General features: G+C 47.7%; 2 protein-coding genes across 4 annotated transcripts in view; one reads left to right on the top strand and one right to left on the bottom strand.

Annotated features, from left to right (window-relative positions):
* The first annotated feature begins 10,200 nt into the window (after nt 1-10,200).
* On the top strand, nt 10,201-11,358 carry LOC135378578 (uncharacterized). Its single transcript, XM_064611636.1, has one exon. The coding sequence runs from the start codon at nt 10,201-10,203 to the stop codon at nt 11,356-11,358; it is 1,158 nt and encodes a 385-aa protein (XP_064467706.1).
* A 6,297-nt stretch (nt 11,359-17,655) lies between these two features.
* LOC135366192 (testicular acid phosphatase homolog) overlaps nt 17,656-20,569 on the bottom strand; it is a 55,552-nt gene continuing 52,638 nt past the window's right edge. For all 3 annotated transcript variants that reach the window (XM_064598867.1, XM_064598859.1, XM_064598875.1), the window contains one exon: nt 17,656-18,339. In XM_064598867.1, the coding sequence (XP_064454937.1) occupies nt 17,925-18,339 (415 nt within the window). In that variant the 3' untranslated portion in view covers nt 17,656-17,924. The remainder of the gene's footprint in view (nt 18,340-20,569) is intronic.

The following is a 20,569-nucleotide window of genomic DNA, read 5'->3' as shown; positions in this document are numbered from 1 at the left end:
CACCTCACCTCACCTCAAATGTTTCTTACAATTATTCCTCACCTCACCTCACTTCAATTTGTTTATTGAAAAATTTTCCTCACCTCACCTCAAAAGAATCTTTTAGACTTTCCCTCGCCTCACCTCACCTCAAAATTTTTTTTCGAAATTTTCCTCACATCACCTCACCTCAATTTTTTAAAGCTATTTGTGTATTCGATGTGAAGATTGTGCATTCGATGCGCGTTGGCTTCGAGTGACTACCAATGTAAATGCATATACCTACAGCGTGAGTGCATACAGGCTGCGGCACGATACGTGTCATTTGACCATTATAAGAAAACGGCTTAACGGAAAAATATGGGGTAAACAACTTTCTTCCGGACATTTAGTTTGTCACCAAACACAAATAGTTTCATCAATTTGCCATTGAAATACATTTTCGAAATTGAACTCATTAAATTGCTTAGTCGATGTAACGTTCTTTTTTTTCTTCTTGCTGGAGGATTTGACGTAGTCAATCACAGAAAACGCTTCGTGGAGCGATTGTTATACGGATAAAAGTTGCGCGGAAATTGAGGTTCAATTGCGGGTATGCGAATGCGGGTATGCGAAGTCGGGCGTCAGATCAGGGGCGAGAGAGGAGGGCAGTCCCCGCCCAGATGAGAGACAGAAGCTGCGGAAAGAAGGAAAGATATCCCGTGTACGCGCGGGAAAAGTTTTCTAAAGTGTGCGTTCATAAATTTTTCCTCGCCTCACCTAAAAAAATTGAAAATTTCCTCACTTCACCTCACCTCAAATTTTTTAAACAAAGATTTTCCTCACCTCACCTCAAATTTTTTAAAAAAGATTTTCCTCACCTCACCTCAAAAATGTTTTGAAGATTTTCCTCACCTCACCTCACCTCAATTTTTTTTGAAAATTTTCCTCTCCTTACCTCACCTCAAACATCACCAGAAAAATTGGCCCTCACCTCACCTCACCTCAAATATTGTGAGGTGAGGGTGAGGAAACCCTCACCCTCGTACGCCCTCGAGAGGGTGCCCACCTCTGGTCACTTGTCCGTGTTAAAGAGAGCCCCGCCCCTCATTAGCTCGCCAGCAGTGGACCTGGTGACGTGGTGAAAGCCTAAAAACGGAGCGCGTTTTGGGACAAGTTTACGATTAATTTTCGGCAAGTTAGCATTCTTGAAGGAGCACGAGATTATGTATTCTCATAAACTGCTGTATGCAGATTAGCATAACGCAAAAATATGAAGCTGGTCTGTATTCATTGTTTAACTAAGCGACCGAAAATATCTACAATTCGTAAACACACCTGAGTATATATTTCTTGTATGTGGAGTAAAATTTTCAGCTGTGTTTGAGACTTCGTGTTTGTGTCTGTCCCTTCCTGTTCCCTAGTCTCCGGGTTTTTACATTATGCAACACCTGAGGTGACAGGTCAGAATGACACACACCTGAGGTAGCCTAGGAAGTGAAACAAATCGTGTAATTTCTAGAACAAATCCTCTCTTCTAATATATTGAAAATCTACAGGTGTATTTTTCCTTATACGAGAAAAAAAAGAAAAATCGTCACCATACTCCTCTGCAGCTCCTTCGTTAGTCTAGGAAGTAAAAAGTGATGCCTTTGTGACCCTTTCCTTTACCATTTTGAAAATACACAGGTGTATTTGTTCTTACGCGAGAAAAAAGATTCATCAGAGCACTCGCATCCCGTCTGTAAGGTACCATTATTACTCTTTGAAAGAATTTCACCTTCTACTGTTCTACCAAGTTCTACACCAACTTAACACTCACACTTCGCTGCTTCGTAGCAGCTCCGTCGTTATCTACGATTGTTTTCACATACCTGAAGTCGTCTGGGAAGTGAAAAAAATCACACCATCAAGAACAGCCTATAAGATATAAAAAATCTGCTGGCGTATTCTTCGGGAAAAAACTTCGTCAGCGCATTCCCATCCCGCTCTGTGAGCTACCATAATCAACATTTTCTTTCCGCTGTTTGCTGTGGATCTTACCGCGGCAGCTGACCATGGCTATTGGCTCAGTGCACGTCAGAACTCGACGTAGCAGTCTTTGGAAACAATTTATGGTGTGTACAACAAAATGACAAAGTAAAAAGAAGAAAGAAAAATGATGGCTGTACGCGCACTGTCTTCCTTTCACTGGAAATAGACGTTTTCGCTGCATATACCTGAACAGAAGATATGGCCTCAATGTATAGTACCTACTGGTATCTGGAGCATGCCTTATTGCGCTTCACGTTCAGTAATTTCTTTTCCAACCGCATGTTCTAAGCGGTGGGCCACAACGCATGCACTCTCTCGAAACTTTCTTTCACCCAGAGAAACACTTGTGCGAGTGTCAGAATACCTGCACTCAGTAGGGATGCTGCAAGCTAGCCCTATAGCTGCCAACCTTTTAAACTGTACTTGTTCTGCCCCTTTATGTTCAACTATATATGTGGAAACAAAACCAATTTCAATGTTGTATTCACCACCAGACAGATCCTACAAGACTATGTTTTCTAAGTCTACGTATGGCCTGTCTGCCCATTGCCTGCATACAGTCTTTCCGACACCCCCAAAACGGGCCTCTTCGCTTCGAAGGTCCAAATGAGCTTGGCCCAGACGTTATTTGAGCCGTGCACTTGGGTCGCCGAGCAGAGGTTCACTTGCTATATTACGTGCATCGAGGCCACCACGGCTCTCACTTGTGTTCGTGCACAGTGTTTATACGTATTCATGCATATTCACGTTATCAGTTATGTATCGCAATGTATTTACACCAAGTTCACTGTTTGATTAAACGCATACTCTGCAAACGGCGTTGAGATCAGAATAGTAAAAAGGCTGCACATCAACGGATTCTGCTCTTCGAAGACGACGCTTCACGAGCAACATGGATTACAACGCTGGAGAGGATATTGTGAGTGGTGGTGCCTTTAAAGGAGTACAGAGGGCCATCCAAAAAAATTTCAGATTAAGACATCTGATGAAAGTGTGTGTGTCATTATACCGAATAGCGCGAAAGGTTTTGATGTGTGCAATTTTTTTCCCAGAAAAAAACTCGCATAAACATAGTTCCGCACCTTCACCCTTAACTCGCCACTCCAGCTATAACGAGGATGAGGAGGTATGATGGCACGTCACCGATGACGGCATAAGGAGACTCGTTCTGGTTTGCCGGTCAGTGGGGGTCAGCGCCTTGTCTCTTTGCCGCCGTAAACCTGTTTTGCCAGTTTTCCCGGAGAATTTGGGATAGAAGGAGCGGCCGAAGCATTACCGAGCAAGGAGAAAGGCTTTATCAGAACCCCGAACAGCCGAGTAGCAGACGACATTTCTCTAGGCCGATCAGCGAGCGTTCTCCTTATAGCGTCAGCGCGAGGTTCCAGGCAGATCACAGGCTGGTACTGCTCTTCACCGCCGTTGCGCACGGTCGCTTTTTGCGGCGTATTTTAAATTCAATTTCTGCGATAATTATGACTCTGTGGTGTAAATAACTTCGCATGGTGCATCTTACTGGCCTACTTAACAGTTTTATAGGAAGAAAACTGGGTGTGAAAAATGACTTCTGTGCTACTTTAACATCGACCTAACGCAAGCAAGTCAGGATACTCGCCCTAAACGAAAGGTGAGCCTATCGCTCAAGGCACTTGAGAAGTTCGCGAGCGACAAGGAAGATTTTGGAATTAAGCTCGATAGAGCATGGGAAGAAACAGAAGTGTGCCTTCTGAATGCTTCGGTCGCCAATTCTCCTGACGTTATACGGCGGGCAATAGAGGAACTCAGTACAACGTTCAGCAAATATCGGTGCTTGTCAGAGAGAGTCTCTCCCTTCCTCACGCGGATCGGCACGGAGGAGAGCTTCCACAAGCGAGATGGACAGAAAACTATTGACCAGGAGCGTGACGGTTTAGTGCAAAAGGCAATCGCCGAGGCCAGGAAGCGCCTAGAGGTAGTTCTGGAAACGGCCTCGCTTCGCTCAAGCGCCTCACGCGATTCTACACCCTCACGATGTTCTGTGCGGTCTGCCCGGTCCAACGTCTCGTCCGTAAGTGTGTACGCAGCGAAGGCAAGAGCCGATGCAGAAACAGCTAAGGTCCGTTCCGCCAACAGTAAGAAAGAAGCAGAATTGAAGCTTCGCAGAGCCCAGATTGAAGAACAAGAACAGGTGGCAGCCGCCACAGCAAGGCGAAGGAAAGCTGTATGGGAAGTTGGCTTGCAACGGTTACAGCAGGAAAGAGATGTAGCAGCCGCTGAGACGCAAGCGTGGGCACTTGAGGTGGCCGCGGAGGCCGAAAATGTGAAGCTCTACGATGCTGTAACAGATACTTCGGAATTGGACAGGGACCGATTCGCTCACGGGCCTCCTTCAGGCGTTTTAACGAAGGACGTTCAAGACAAACGTGTGACGGAGGATCTGACGCTTCAGGGGACCCACATTGCACGGTCCAATGGGGCACATACTCCAGGCGCACATCCCGCAACGCGTCTTCTGCAGGGTAGTCCATACGCGTCGCGGCAAGCGGATGCTGTGCAGGAGATTCGAGCTCACAATACGCGCGGTTCCGCCGCTCCTTTGAATGCCACAGCTTCAACCTTTGTACCTATGGGACAACAATTAAGCATGGAGCATCCGGTCAGGACGTCTAGCCCCGGATGTGAAAGTGCTGAGGCAGGCAGTACGCACTACGAAGATATCCTGCCTGCGCCAGCACCCACACGACCCGTGGACAGGACAATAACAGACCTCGCGAAGTTTCTCGTTCGACGGGAGCTGGTGAACACAGGTCTCACTAAATTTGACGGTCAACCGGAGAGCTACATGTCGTGGAGGTCTTCGTTCAAGAGCGCTACCAAGAATTTGGACATCACGGCGAGCGAAGAACTTGATCTTATGGTGAAGTGGCTGGGAAAAGAGTCTTCGAGACATGGCAAGCGACTGCGATCTGTGCTCGTCAACAACCCTCCTGCTGGCCTGCGCATGGCATGGGAGAGATTAGACGAGATCTTTTGCAGTGCAGAGGTAATCGGGAACGCCATGCTGAAGAGGCTCGACGGCTTCTCCAAGATCTCCAACAGTGACCACCCTAGACTAAGGGAGCTCGGGGATCTGCTTCTAGAACTGGAGTCAGCGAAGGCGGACCCTCGTCTTTCAGGACTCAGCTACTTGGATACTGCTCGTGGTGTGAACCCCATCGTGGAGAAACTCCCTTCAAGCATCCAAGAAAAGTGGTCACGCGGGTCAAGGTATAAGGAACAGAACCGAGTGACCTTCCCGCCCTTCTCTATCTTTGCCAAGTTCGTTCGCGACATAGCCAAGGCAAGGAATGATCCGAGCTTTCTCTTTGGTTCATCCGCATCTTCATCCTTCCGCAAGAACCGTCCAAATGAAGACCGGTCCTGGCCGGGAAATCCAGGCACCAAACCGCCGGTGATTGTGAACAAAACAGACGTCCAGTCTGCCCAAGCCAATCAGACGACGCATTCAACTGAACCGGTGGCGCCTTCATCCAAGGCAGTCAAGGACGCGGGCAAGGAATGTCCTGTCCGGAAGCCTCATCCTCTGAACAAATGCCGTGGCTTCCGTCACAAACCTCTCACAGAAAGGAGGGCCATGTTGAAGGAATTCGGAGTCTGCTTCAGGTGCTGTTCGTCTATCGATCACTTCTCCAAGGACTGCAGAGAATTGATCAAGTGCAGTGTATGCGGTGGCGACGGACACGCTTCGGCTCTCCATCCAGATCCAGCACGAAATGCCTCCTTCCACAAGACATTCCCAGGACGGCGCGGAGAAAGACAGCCACGTTTCGACGCCAGAAGTGATGTCGAAGTGCACGAATGTGTGTGGAGAGAGCTCCTGGAATAGGTCATGTTCCAAGATCTGCCTGGTCAGGGTTCATCCAAAGGGTCAGCCAGAGCGGTCACGCAAAATGTACGCTGTTGTGGACGACCAGAGTAATCGATCCCTGGCGGGGCCAAGCTTCTTCGACATGTTCAACGTGCACGGAGACGACTCACCGTACACGCTCAAAACCTGCGCTGGCATCATCGAGACTACGGGAAGACGAGCAAACGGGTTCGTCGTGGAGTCTATCGACGGGCGTACTCAACTTCAGCTCCGAACCCCCATCGAATGCACTCAGATTCCCGACGACAGGAGTGAAATTCCTACACCGGAGGTGGCGCAGCACCACCCACACCTCAGAAAAATAGCGCACCTACTTCAGCCTCTGGAAGACGACGCTGCGATACTTCTTCTTTTGGGCAGAGATATCTTGCAAGTGCACAAGGTACGCCAACAGTTGAATGGTAGCAGCAACGCTCCATACGCCCAGAGGCTGGATCTCGGCTGGGTCATCATGGGTGACGTCTGCATCAAGGGCATCCGGAAGCCGACATCTATCAATGTGTTCAGGACTACGCTGATCGAAGACAACCGCGCAAGCATCTTCGCTCCATGTCCGGGTCATGTCTTCATCAGGGAGAAGATCGTGCACGACCCGTGTATCGGCAACGCGGCCAAGGAAAGGACTGGGCTGTACGATATTGTTCCACGCACTGCAGATATCGGCAGTTCAGTGTTTGATACGACAAAGGACGACAACAAGATCGCGCTCTCCATTGAGGATAGACATTTCCTTTAGATGATGGAAGAAGGCTTCACGATAGATGATGACAACAGCTGGGTTGCTCCGCTGCCCTTCCGCGCACAGAGACGTGTACTGCCAGACAACCGGGACTAGAGCCCTGCACGGGCCGATTTTTCCGGGCCCGACCCGGCCCGAGCGCATCGAAAAATGGCCCGGCCCGACCCGGGCCCGGACCTTCATATTTTTATGCGGTCCGACCCGGCCCGGCCCGGTGACCCAGTGACTAGAGCCCGGCACGGCCCGGAATCTAATCGAATAGAGCCCGGCCCGGCCCGGCCCGGTGACCCGGCGAATAGATCCCGGCATAGTATTTCCAGCCGCGACGTACGCGTTTCTGGCGATTATCAAACAAACTTATCAGTAAATTTATAAGGAGAGAAGACAAACATACAAGTGATGGCGGTTTAACACCATAACCGCACCAGACCAAATTAAATCCAGAACGTACGCGGGCATGGGCGTTATCGTTACACTGTCAAGATTTTGCGGAGGTAGAGGATGCTGTCGACAAACTCCTTCTCCCAGTCCATACCCCTCTCGCCAAGCTTTGCCAAGTGACTGTGAAATACGTGAGGAGTGACGAGCAATGTGAAGTGGCTTTCAGAATGTTCTAGAGGGTCGAATCATATGCCTAATGCAGTATCCCTTGCTTGTCTTTGCAAAATATGCACAGGAATGACGCAAGCGAATGATGATATGAACTAATGCATCTCCATTGTGTGTAATTAGCTGCGTGGCCCGGCCGGGCCTGACTCTCGGAAACATATTTGTCGGCCCGGGCCCGGCCCGGCCCGGCCCGCGGTGCTAGCGTATTTTGTCGACCCGGGCTCGGCCCGGCCCGGAGCACACAGCCAATAGCAAACCCGGCTCGGCCCTGGCCGGGTCGGGGGCCCGGGCCCGTGCAGGGCTCTAACCGGGACCAAGCACTGTCTCGCTTCACGTCGCTTCGCCGTACATTGGAAAGGAAGCCGGAGGTGAAGAACCACTTCTTGGCGTTCATGGCCAACGTCCTCGCGAACGGACACGCCGAGTTGGCTCCAGAGAAGAGCAATGGACAGGAATAATGGTACCTTCCCATCTTCGGCGTATATCATCCATAAAAGCCAGGACAAATACGTGTCGTCTTCGACTCCAGCGCCAAATTCCAAGGCATTTCTCTGAATGATGTGCTCTTGCCTAGGCCCAACCTTGTGAACAGCCTCCTCGGAGTTATGTTACGTTCACACTACATCATCGAAAGCCGCGAACGCGGGAAACTCATTCACTGCTTTTACGGCATTTGCGACCCTCTCGTTCACACTGTGTTCGGAATGCCGGGAATGCCGGCACTACTGGCACCACCGTACTCCACTACAAAAACTGATCCGTTTCATTCTTCGAATTGTACTCAAGCTCCACACGTGCAATACGTAAAATGTCGTTGTGATACATCAGAATAACAATTGAGTAGTTTCATTTATAATCGAATGGTGCCCGCCGGTCACGTTTTTTGTTTCTCTCGAAAAAAATATATGTTATCCCACCCGCAAAGAGATGCAAAAGGTGCCTGACCGCAGGTCTGCGATATTTTCTTCTCCGTGCACGGCGCTTCGAAGCAACTGGCGCGATTTCGCGGTTTAAATTTTTTCCAACTTTGTGACCTTGTATCTCTTGAACGAGATGTCCCATTTGAACGAAATGTTTTTTGCTGACAGTGTGGATGGTGCACGTTCCATCGTGGGCTATTAAATGTATATGGTCAAGAGAAAAGTACACGAAAAAAAAATCCCGAAAACGCAACAGAGAGCCTTTTTACCGCTCGTTTAATAAATTGCTAATCTTTGCTAAATAATTGCTAAATAAATTGCTTTGCCTTCAGCCATTATCCCGTAAGAAATCCGTGAACACGGAAGGGTAGGGGAAAATTCTCATTTACGCGTCAGTTTTTACCCAAAAAGGACATTTTCAAATTTTCCGATATTTTATGCTAACATAGCTGAGACATAGCTGTTTCAGGATATGCAATAAAATGTTTGCTTATTTTGGTCCCACAGGGCGCGCAATTTTTTTTCTCGTCTCGCGCTCGGGTTCGGCAAAGCCGGAGTATTTACAAATGCCATGTTCCCACGTCCCAGTTCCTTCAAGCACGTAACCTTGAAGGGATTAACCGGGTGGGAAAGCCTAAGCAACGAACTTTTGCTTGTCTGCGGACATCACAGTGATCTGTGCGTATTACCATAGTCGGCCTTCGGCATGACGGCACCCTCACCGAAAGCAAAAAAAAAAAAAGAAAAGAAAAGAAAGGGGGTTGGGGTAGAAGTCCACTCTTTGTACGTGTGTGACCCCTGCGAGCGCACCCCAATAGGGGTGCGAAAAAAAAATTGCGCGCCCTGTGGGACCAAAATAAGCAAACATTTTATTGCATATCCTGAAACAGCTATGTCTCAGCTATGTTAGCAGAAAATATCGGAAAATTTGAAGATGTCCTTTTTGGGTAAAAACTGACGCGAAAATGAGAATTTTTCCCTACCCTTCCGTGTTCACGGCATTCTTACGGGATAATGGCTGAAGACAAAGCAATGTATTTAACTTCAAACGAAAGAGCAAAAAATGATCTTTCTGCTCATAGAAAGAACATCATAGTCAGAGATCCAAGGCCTCGGCCATGACCTTCCAAACGAGCGGTAAAAAGGCTCTCTGTTGCGTTTTCGGGATTTTTTTTCGTGTACTTTTCTCTTGACCATATAAATTTAATAGCCCACGATGGAACGTGCACCATCCACACTGTCAGCAAAAAACATTTCGTTCAAATGGGACATCTCGTTCAAGAGATACAAGGTCACAAAGTTGGAAAAAATTTAAACCGCAAAATCGCGCCGGTTGCTTCGAAGCGCCGTGCACGGAGAAGAAAATATCGCTGACACCTGCGGTCAGGCACCTTTTGCATCTCTTTGTGGGTGGGATAACATATGTTTTTTCGAGAGAAATAAAAAATGTGACCGGCGGGCATCATTCGATTATAAATGAAACTACCCAATTGTCAAATACGTATCTATTGCGTTTTATACAGCAACCTGTAAAGCGACGCCCGCTTCGAGCAGCAGAGCACACATGTCTCAACAGAGTCGACACACTTACTTCCTAGTCTTCTTTCAGCAGCTGCTATGATGAGGTCTTCATATCTACGTTTCCGCTTCTCTTGCGCGTGCTGTCGTACAACATTTAGCTCTACCTTAGAGTCTTGATTAGAATTTCGTAGACCAGGTTACGCATCCTCCATGTTTGTTGTCTACGCCGCTGTTCTCCCGTCCCAGCATTCTCGCTCGCGGAGCGCGCTGATTGGTCGATACTCGCGTCTTTCCCGGCACTGCCGTCAAAAGTAGAAGCAATCTCTACTCTCCCGCTGCGGCTTCTGGCACCTTCGCGGCGTCCGCGAGATTCACGGATTGCTGTGTGAACGTGACAAGTTCACCGGCATCTCCGTCCTTCGCGACATTCGCGGCGTTCACTGACGTAGTGTGAACGTAGCATTCTACTTCGATTCCGGAAAGAATCATTCGCTGTCACTGCGGACATACAGCAAATGTTCTACTGCTTCGTCGTCCGTGAAGAAGATAGAGACCTTCTCAGATTCTTCTGGTTCCTGGACAACGACCCGACCAAGGAAGTGGTGGAGTACAGGATGCGAGTTCACGTGTTCAGAAACGGTCCTTCACCGGCTGTCGCAACGTACGGTCAGCGACGAACGGCCATGGAGGGTAAAGAGGAGTTTGGAACCGACGGCAGGGAATTCGTGGAAAGAAATTTCTACGTTGACGATGGACTTACACCCCTCCCTACCGAACAGGCTGCCATCGATCTTCTCCGAAGGACGCGGGACATGCTGTCAACAGCGAACCTGAGGCTGCATAAGATAGCCTCTAATAGTGTCACTGTAACGAACGCTTTCTCATCGGACGAATACGCCACGGACCTAAAGGATCTGCGATCGGACGTGCCTCCATCACAGCGTAGCCTGGGCCTACGTTGGGACATCAAAGACGACACCTTCACGTTCCATGTTCCTCCAAACGAGAAGCCACACACAAAGCGGGGAGTCTTGTCGACCGTTAACAGCCTGTACGACCCGCTGGGATTTGCTGCGCCTGTCACGATACAGGGACGACTTCTGCTCAGAGAGCTATCATCACTAACTCAGGATTGGGACGATGAGCTTCCCAAGAGCAAAGAGTGGGAAACCTGGAGAGACTCTCTGCCGGCACTGAACAAAATTGAGATCTCCCGTACGTACGATGCGATCTCCCTCAGCTCAGCGTGCCGTAGGGAGCTGTGCATATTCTCTGATGCATCAACGAAGGCTATCGCAGCAGTGGCCTACTTGAGAAGCACAGACTCTTCGGGCGAGACTCACGTCGGCTTCGTCCTCCGGAAGGTGAAACTTGCACCGAAACGGGAGCACACGATCCCGAGACTGGAACTCTGTGGAACTGTGCTTGCGGTCGAGATGGCAGACGTCATCGTCAACGAACTGGACGTCAGCCTCGACGCCATAAAATTCTACACGGACAGCAGAGTGGTACTGGGATACATATGCAACGAGTCGAGACGATTCTACGTGTATGTCAGCAACAGAGTTGAGCGCATACGCAGGTCAAGCCATCCTGGTCAGTGGAACTACGTTCCCAGCGAGAAGAGCCCTGCCGACGTAGCCACAAGAACAGTCTGCTGGTCGTCTCGCTGAAACAACCTGGCTAACCTGCCCAGACTTCCTGCGTGGAGATAGACATCCCCACGTCAGAGACTGCTTGCGACACTTTCCAGCTTGTGGATCCAGAGGGGGACGAGGAGGTCCGTCCACTTGTCACAACATTCGCAACCAACGCATCACTGCAGCTGCAGCTTGGCTCTCAGAGGTTCGAACGATTCTCAAGCTGGACAAGGCTTGTCAGGGCAATTGCGCACCTGCAGCACATTGCGCGTTCGTTTCAGTCCCAACGTGATGCCGCGTCCCAACCTTGCAGCCTGGCACCTTTGTGGCAGGTCACGTACGGACGAAGAACTTTCTACAGCTGAGAAGCTATTCATCGCAAATATCCAACGCGATGCGTTCTCGAGAGAGGTCAGATGCCTTTAGATGGAACGTGTGGTACCGAAGGACAGCCCTCTTTGGAAGCTGGACCCTTACATGGACTTACATGGACGAGGACGGCCTCATCAGGATCGGCGGACGGCTTCGGAACTCAACACTGAGCCAAAACGAACGACATCCAATCGTCGTACCTCCTCGACATCACATCGCCACGTTGCTGGTCCGACACTATCACGAAAGGGTTGCACACCAAGGCCGCCACTTCACAGAAGGTGCCATCAGAGCAGCTGGCCTATGGATTGTTGGGGCCAAAAGATGTGTCGGATCCGTCATCCAGAACTGCATTAAATGCCGCAATCTGAGGGGCAAGCCTCAGCAGCAAATCATGGCCGACCTGCCACGAGACAGGCTTCGCACGGGTCCTCCATTCACCTACGTGGGCGTCGACGTCTTTGGACCCTGGCTTGTGAGGGCACGCAGGACAAGGGGAGGACTCACCAACAACAAAAGATGGGCTGTGCTTTTCACCTGCCTCTGCGTACGAGCGGTACACATCGAGGTCATCGACTCCATGGATACTTCTGCATTCATTAACGCCCTGCGACGTTTCTTCGCCATCAGAGGGCCCGTCAAACTGCTGAGGTCTGACTGCGGTATCAACTTCACCGGTGCGTGCAAAGAGCTGAGGATCAACACGGCTGCCCCTGGGGACTGTGACGTGGACAAGTACCTCCATGAGCATGGAAGAGTGTACAGAGTGGAAGTGAAGATATGCGAGCACGATGTCGTGAAGGTCTTCCAAAGGCCCATCGGCGAAACGTTCCTCCTGCTTTCAAGCGACCGAGAGTGAGCATTGCAGCGCAGTGATCATCTCAGTGTAGTTTGTTTTGTATTGTGGTATCTCGCGATACCAGACGGGGAGTGTTCTGCCCCTTTATGTTCAACTATATATGTGGAAACAAAACCAATTTCAATGTTGTATTCACCACCAGACAGATCCTACAAGACTATGTTTTCTAAGTCTACCTATGGCCTGTCTGCCCATTGCCTGCATACGTTCTTTCCGACGCCCCCAAAACGGGCCTCTTCGCTTCGAAGGTCCAAATGGCCCAGACGTTATTTGAGCCGTGCGCTTGGGTCGCCGAGCAGAGGTTCACTTGCTATATTACGTGCATCGAGGCCACCACGGCTCTCACTTGTGTTCGTGCACAGTCTTTTTAGGAGTGTGTTTATAGTATTCATGCATATTCACGTTATCAGTTATGTATCGCAATGTATTTTCACCAAGTTCACTGTCTGATTAAACGCATACTCTGCAAACGGCGTTGAGATCAAAACAGTACTGCTAACGCCGTCACATTGCCCTTTAATACGGGATAAGGCAAAAAAGTGCTACGTAGCATTCCAAAGTCATGCTTGTGGAGGCAAAGATTAGCAATTGTATTTTCTGTTTTTCTACTGCCACGCTGCGTCATCAGAGAAGTAGTACCCAAGCAGCACAATGTACTGAAAGTTGAGTGCAATAGGGGTGGACGGGTAGGTGGAAGACCTTGAACAGACTCTTAAAACTAAGGAACGCTGATAAGACACATACCGTCCACCCCTATTGCACTCGACTTTCAGTACATTGTGCTGCTTGGGTACATTTCTCGGACATTGTTCGATAAACAAGTCGCGAATGGTGTGTACCGTAACAGTGTCATGACTCATGAGTGAGACAACCAGAAACGACGAAGCTGCTACGAAGAGGCGGCTGTGAGTACTCGCGGTAGAACCAAAGGCGAACTTCGTTCAAAGTGTGATAATGGTACCTTAAAGACGCGATATGAATGCGCTGACGACCTGTTTTCTCGCTTAAAATACAGATGTAGACTTTCAAAATGTTATGAGAGAGGGTGTTTTCCACATAGGTACTTCCTTTTTTTTTCTTTCTAAACGCCCCCAACAGTTTATTGACCTGCAGCCGACTATGGTGACGAATTTGTTTTTTTTTTGTTTTTGTTTTTTTGCCTAAGAAATACATATATCTAGATTTTCAAAATGGTCAAGGAGAGGGTCTCTTTTAACAGGAGAGGATCACAAAGGCTTCACTTTTTACTTCCTAGACGACCTCAACTAACATATGAGCTGTAGCGGAGTAGAGTGACGAAAACAATTTTTTTTTCGCGTTTAAGGAAAAATACAACTGTAGATTTTCAATAAGTTATGAGAGAGGATCAGTCCTACAAATGACACTTCTTTCACTTCCTATATGACCTCAAGTATGCGAAAACACTATCTGAAGAGTGTCATTTTTTAAAAATGATCGATATTCTCGATCGCTTAGTTCAGCAATGAACATAGGTGAGCTTCACATTTTTACGTGAAGCGGATCTCCATACAGTGGTTTACGAGGATAAATAATCCCGGACTCCTGAGAGAACGGTAACTTGCGGAAAAATAATCGTATTCGCCTAAAACGCGGGCCGTTCTTGTGCTCTCACGACGTCAACGGATTTGTTCTCGTTCCATATGCTCTTCGGGAAGTTAGATGAACCCTTCCCCTCTAATACCAGGTAAAGAAAGCGCAGAAATACATTCTGTATGTGTCAGAAAGACGCACGGAGTGGACAACATTTTTTCATGTTTGGGCCAAGTTCGAGCACCCCCCACCCAATGATCAAGACAACAAATATTGAGAAAAAGTTTATATCCTGCATATAGACCCGTAAGGAATGTACATATTTTTTTTCAGCGAGGTCGAGCTACAACGCTGGCTGGTTTCGGCTGCAATGGCCCACCTTGTATCCGCTCGTTCGTGTTTTATCTTGATTGTTAAAACATAGCCTCACCGCGTAAGAGTCTCCTATAGCCAACCACCATCCACAATGACATCGTCCTGACACCTGACTGACGAGAGCGTACGACGTTTAGTGACACTTATGCAGAAGTGTCACGCGAAGGCGTACATTACGCGGTTTCCACAAATCAGGAGTGATTACCATTCCGAGTGATCATCCTCCCTGATTTGTTAAAAATCGGCGAGATGCCATTATTTTGGACACTTTGCATGTTACATAATGTGTCCAAAAGAGACGTACACTTCCTGTTTTCAATAACAGGAGGACTATATTAGGAAAGATAATCGTATCATATTCTGAATGACGATTGACTGCGCGGGTAGTGTTATGTGGCCAGGTTCTGGTGCAATAGTGTACACTCCTCATAATGATATCAAACGCAATATATCTCAAAGGCGATTCACTAATAATGATCAAATACAGTCGGAGCAATGAGGCATTAAATTTCCAAAAGTGAGCGGAAAATGCATGTGACTTTCTTTACTATATTACGAAAGCAGTCCCTTCCCGCCCCCTAATTGGCGTGATGACGGACACACAAGATAATCCATAAAAATGTGGCCTCACATTCCCCAGGGTGTCAGTCGTGACGTTGCCACATTTGTGAGCCCGACAACGGCGAGCCCTTTCACCAGCACCACCACCACCACCACCGCCACCATAAAAATGTTTTTTCTTTTTTTTTTAAGAGCACTTTCTTAGGAAGCTGTGGGCGTGCAAGGCTGCATACGCTAAAATTCCCACCCGCACGTAATGTTTGTGTTGCGCAAGTGCACTTAGTCGACTCTACGCCGCAAAAATAAATATAAAGCTATAAGTAGAAGGAAAACAATTCATTGGCGATTTAGCGGTAAATGCGAGAGAAATGTGTTAGCATTCTGCGCCTTTTCTTGCCTATACTTGACTTCTGGGTATCCACTTCCGGTATCCACTTCTGGTCCAACTCGACTTCCGGTTGTCCACCTTCCTGTCTGTACTTGACTTCCGATTCGACACTTTCAATTACTATACGCAAGTCCATTTAAGTAACCTTTAAAGGGGCACTAAAATGCCATCACAAGTTCGCTTTAAATTACGTTACACGCTATATTAATTTCGCACCTGTTGTCGTAACTCCAAACATTGATTCCGTTAGGAAGCTACAGTCAGAATTACACCGGACTCCTTCTTGCCTCTGCACTAAGCAGTGAACGTCGCTTCGGCTCGTGCATCGGTGCTTTTAGTCCATGCTGCTTGTGCCACGCTATTGAGCAGTTCCAGCGGAGAACATAGTGCGACTACGCAGCCTGGTGTCGCTGTCCGAAGGACGCGTCACTGGAACATTTGTGACTACTGTTGAGGGCTACAATTCAACAAATTTGTATTGAAAAATTCAGCAATGCGCGTCATGCCGCGTATGTACACAACACTACAACCGGACCCGTTCCAAATCCACACACACACACGATAGGCATGCGCGTGCTTCTCTGAAGTCTGATTGGATGCCGTCAATCTTTGCTTTTTGAGGATTCTATTGCTTGCCGCCAAAGACTGCTCTGTTTTCTTTGCGTTTTCTTCGAAACGGTGGCGCTGTGTGAACTAATTTTGCTTACATTATACTAATTGAAACACGGACTTTCATTTGAGAACAAGTTGTTTTTGCATTGTAGTGCCCCTTTAATTAGCCTCAATTAGTTTCAATTACCCTGTAGTTATATACAGGGTGTCCCAGAAAACGTGTCATTGAATTATAATAAAAAAAACTACGCCACCTAGAAACATGCGGTCAACGGCATTTGTTCTTATTAGGTTTTTGCCACCTCCTAATGTGAATGTCATGTACTCCAAGTTTAATTATGTAAATATTTGCGAACTGAACCCGGAAATTTGCCAAGTAAAGGTCACTTTTTTACCCCACCAATATGAAGAGCGTGCCGAATTCACTCAAATTCATGATAATTCACAGTGATATTCACGAGCTATCCCATCGGAAAAAATAGCCGAATATCATGCTTTTCGGAGCACCGGACCATAGCGCGCGATGACTTTTTGAGCGCAATCGCTCTCAGTGCGACGGAAGCAGGTTCCAAAGCCAGCCCAGAGAGTGATAGTAGAAAAAGTAACAGTTCCTAAAATTGGGAGAGGGAAAGCATTATTCCAGCGAAAGTCGGACGTGATAAGCCGTGCCTGTTTTATCTCTTTCTGCGATGTCGGGGAGGGCTGGGTTTCCAACCTCCTTTCGTCGGACTGACAAAGATTGCGCTGAAAAATTCGTCGTGCGCTATTCTGTGCGACCTCCGTAGAGCATGATGTTCGGCTATTTTTTCCGATGAGATAGCTCCTGAATATCCCTGTCAATTAGCATTAATTTGACTAAATTAGACACGCTCTTCACATTGGTGGGGTAAAAAAGTGACCTTTACTAGGCAAATTTCCGACTTAAGCTCGCAAAAATTTACATAATTAAACTTACGTTACATGACATTCACATGAGGAGGTGGCAAAAACCCAGTAAGAACAAATGCCATTCACCGCATGACTCCAGGTGGTGTAGTTTTTTTTATTATAATTCAATGACACGTTTTCTGGGACACCCTGTATACCGAAGCACCTGAGACAATCTTGAATTTCATTTAATTCGCTTTAACTACGTTTACTTGCTTTAATTACTCTCAATTTCCCTTTAATTGAAGTTAATTACATTTAATAACCGCCGGTAACCTGCGGATACACTTATTATTTACCTGCATTTACATGTACCCTCTTGTCTCCCTTTTACATCTCCATTATACCTCTGCCTCGGTGAGGCTTCACCATCACACACACACACATACAGCTCTTTCCACTTTCACACTCCTACTGCTAACGCATTAATAACATGTATAATAATAAATATCGAGGTCGATGAGACCCTTCTGTCTGCCATGATATAAAAGCGCCCTGCACAAGCGGAATTGAGACTCCTTCATGTAGTGTGTCCAACCATTCTTTTGAAATTGCAGTGCGCCAGCCGTTTTGTGACAGAACGTGCTCGAATATCCATGCATGTTGAGTGTCAAGCAGGACACGTGGCACAGTGGTGTGTCCCGCTTACAGTAGGTAATTGAAATACTCACATGCTACATTTTTGCTGATTCCTCATTTTATTCGATGCTCGTTCGGCTACAGTCTGTTGTCACAAGACACAAATAAAAGTTATCCAATTTAGAGGTTCCACGCGTCTCCATCACACTCTGAGTGCGGGTGTAATTGTAATTAATGTAGAAAAAGTAAGAAAAACTGAAAAGAAGGAAAGTGTATCCTGTGCGTAACTGTGAAAAGAAGTAGCGAAAGATATATCCAGCACCTAATTGCGGTTGCCGTGGAAGTTTGTGGGGATTGTGTTGTGTGTTGTGGTACCTACAGCAGGATGTAGTCATCAGGTATACCGCATTCGCTATTCGTCATGGGTTTGAAATTTTCGTCGACATACGCTAGAAACTCTTTCGCAGTGCATGGATATGGACATCCCTTGATGTCGTAAACTACGTGATCCGTTTCGCCATCTCTGTAGAGCACACGGATCTGCGGTTCATCGAGGAGCGTGTTCTTCACAGACTCAAAAATAACCAATGATCCATAATCCGGACGCTTCTTGATTTCATTTGGATTCAGACTGTAGAGCACAGCGATGACGTTCAGGTCGTGGTAGGAGAAGAGATGTAGCCTCTTTAATGTTTTGTAAGGAACGTCTAACGGTGCCATAATACCTCCTGCGGCTTCTTCAGTCACATTCTGCTGGTAATAATACTCCTTCACTTTGTCCGCGATGTCTCTGAAAGGTAAATGCAATGATGCGTCATGCTTTACGTCTTACGGCTGCTTTCTCCTCGTTTGTTTTCCTTACAAACAAACATACACGTCTTAGAGAGTAGTTAAACATTACAGAGATTACATGAATGGCGCATCAGTTTTTCCAACGTCATTATACGGAAGCGATCCAGGGGGAGTGAAACATGTCACACACGTGATGGTCAAAGGAATAGTGAGGTGCCACCTGATTCTTTTTTCTCTTTTTTTTTTTTTTTTTGCTGCGGCGTGTTTTCCAGCAAATAAAATGAGCTCCTGTGAAAGAACGACGGGCGCACGTAACCTGCAGCGCGAGGCCACTGTTCCCGCCCACACCTTTACAGAATCCGCCACTCTGCGAAAGAGCATATCGGGGGACCATGGAAGGGTGGAGGATACCTCATGACTAGGGTTCCCGGTTTTCGGTGGTTACTTTTTCAGAGATTCGGTGGGAGAAATCGGTAGCTATTTCGCTCACCATGAATCGGCGTCTTTCGGTGGTAATATTTTGAAACGTGAAGACACCCGATAGAAACCGGCGAGGAACGTGACGGGAGTTTCCCATGCATGCAGTGAACCAACACTTGATGTCCTTCTGTGTTTTTCATTCTTTTTTTCATTACAATACCAACTGTTAAAATCAGGGGTTGATACGTTTGTGAGGTGCATGTTAGCGATGTAGGTGACATCGCACACCGCTCTCTTCACTGTGAGGAAATAGCATAGGAGGTTTCCTGCGGAAGGCAAATCTTTCATTAGGTCCGTGTCCTAGTTTTCACTGTTTGTTGAATAGGCGAATAGTTCGCAGTGGTACATTCCGTGGTCTCTAGGCTCTAGCTGGGGCACTTCCTGACCGAACAGACCTCTTCTCATTATGCAGATCTATTTGTAACTGGCCTGGAACCTTACTATAGGCAACATTAAGACCCGGTGAGAAGCTAAAGACGCAATATCTGTTCTTTCAAGAACGACCTCATGTCCACTGTGCGTTGCCAACCAGTTGAGAGCGAAGGGACAGGAAATGAAATCAAGATATTTGAAGTTGACATTTCGACGCCAATTGGTGAATAATTATTTCCACCAAGCTTGTAAAAAACTTAAATTACCGGTGCACCTTTATCGGTGCTTTTCGGTAAATACCGAAGACCTTGAGCCCTACTCATGACGTAGCATATCCCGCTGGCAGAGCCAATCATGTGACGTAGCATCGTGATGTAAACTAGCGCAGCTCAAGCAAATATATAAGCAGCACATCAGCTGACGAGACAGAAACAAGGAAGAAGCGCACAGGGACCTGCGGACGTCACGCGAGGGGATCTTGTCGCCCGTCTACGGCCGCTTTCTCTGACTGGTTTTGTAAATGCACCGATTGTGCAATGACAATACATCGCAGAGCGAAAATATTTTGCGTGGCGGATCCTCCGGGACAGCTTGACGAATGAGACAGGGTTTCGAGCCACGTGAAATATCACCTCATTGATCCTTTAAGACGATTACATGCATGAATTGCTTGTCGTGTAAACGTTGTGCAGCATTCAATAAGAAAGAGCACGCGTGCATAAATAAGCACGCAACAAAATTAAAGGGGGAACACAGATATATCAGTTACTTCCTTTTGGTTATTTCTCACCTGCCTATGCTGTTGACCCAGTAGGGTCTGGCAGGTGCCCCACGAAAAAATGTTTTTTATAATTATAACTCTCGCGTTGCATAACGTTGGTGACGCAGAACTGACGTTGCGGGGATCAGGGGCGTGTTTCTCGCCGCATCTTAGCTACACGGGTTCGCGTTTGCTCCGCCATTGTCAGCGCAATGCCACAGGCCGTCCAATGGCCATGGTGGTGGTGGTAGTGCTAGTGAGAGAGCTCGCCGTTGTCGACCTCACAGAGGTGGGCAACGTCACGACTAACGCTCGAGGGGGAATGTGCGTCCTGGGCCGACTTCTAAGGCAGCTGTGCCAGCATATATCTGACAGCGTCCGAGGAGAACCCAGGAAAAATCCAGACAGGGATTGGAACCCGCAAGTGCCTCCCAGTTTCGACTTGACATGGCCAGCACGCTAAGTACTCAGCCACGCGAGATGGTCAATGGCCATGACGCAAGTGCAAGAAAAGAAAAGACATTGTGGTGGCTCAATCGCCGACCCCCAACAGTCGTGCTGCACGAGAGTGTGTGGTGAATAAAGCATTCTGTTCTACGTTTGTCGTTCATTGGCT

Source organism: Ornithodoros turicata, chromosome 1, assembly GCF_037126465.1.
Source record: "Ornithodoros turicata isolate Travis chromosome 1, ASM3712646v1, whole genome shotgun sequence".
In the NCBI taxonomy this organism is placed as follows: domain Eukaryota; kingdom Metazoa; phylum Arthropoda; class Arachnida; order Ixodida; family Argasidae; genus Ornithodoros; species Ornithodoros turicata.
The sequence above is the reverse complement of the archived record's forward strand: the minus strand, read 5'-3'. Positions and strand labels throughout refer to the sequence as shown.

Excerpts from the sequence above, each read along its gene's own strand:
- LOC135378578 (XM_064611636.1), top strand. The coding sequence starts at position 10,201 with ATGTTCTACTGCTTCGTCGTCCGTGAAGAAGATAGAGACCTTCTCAGA.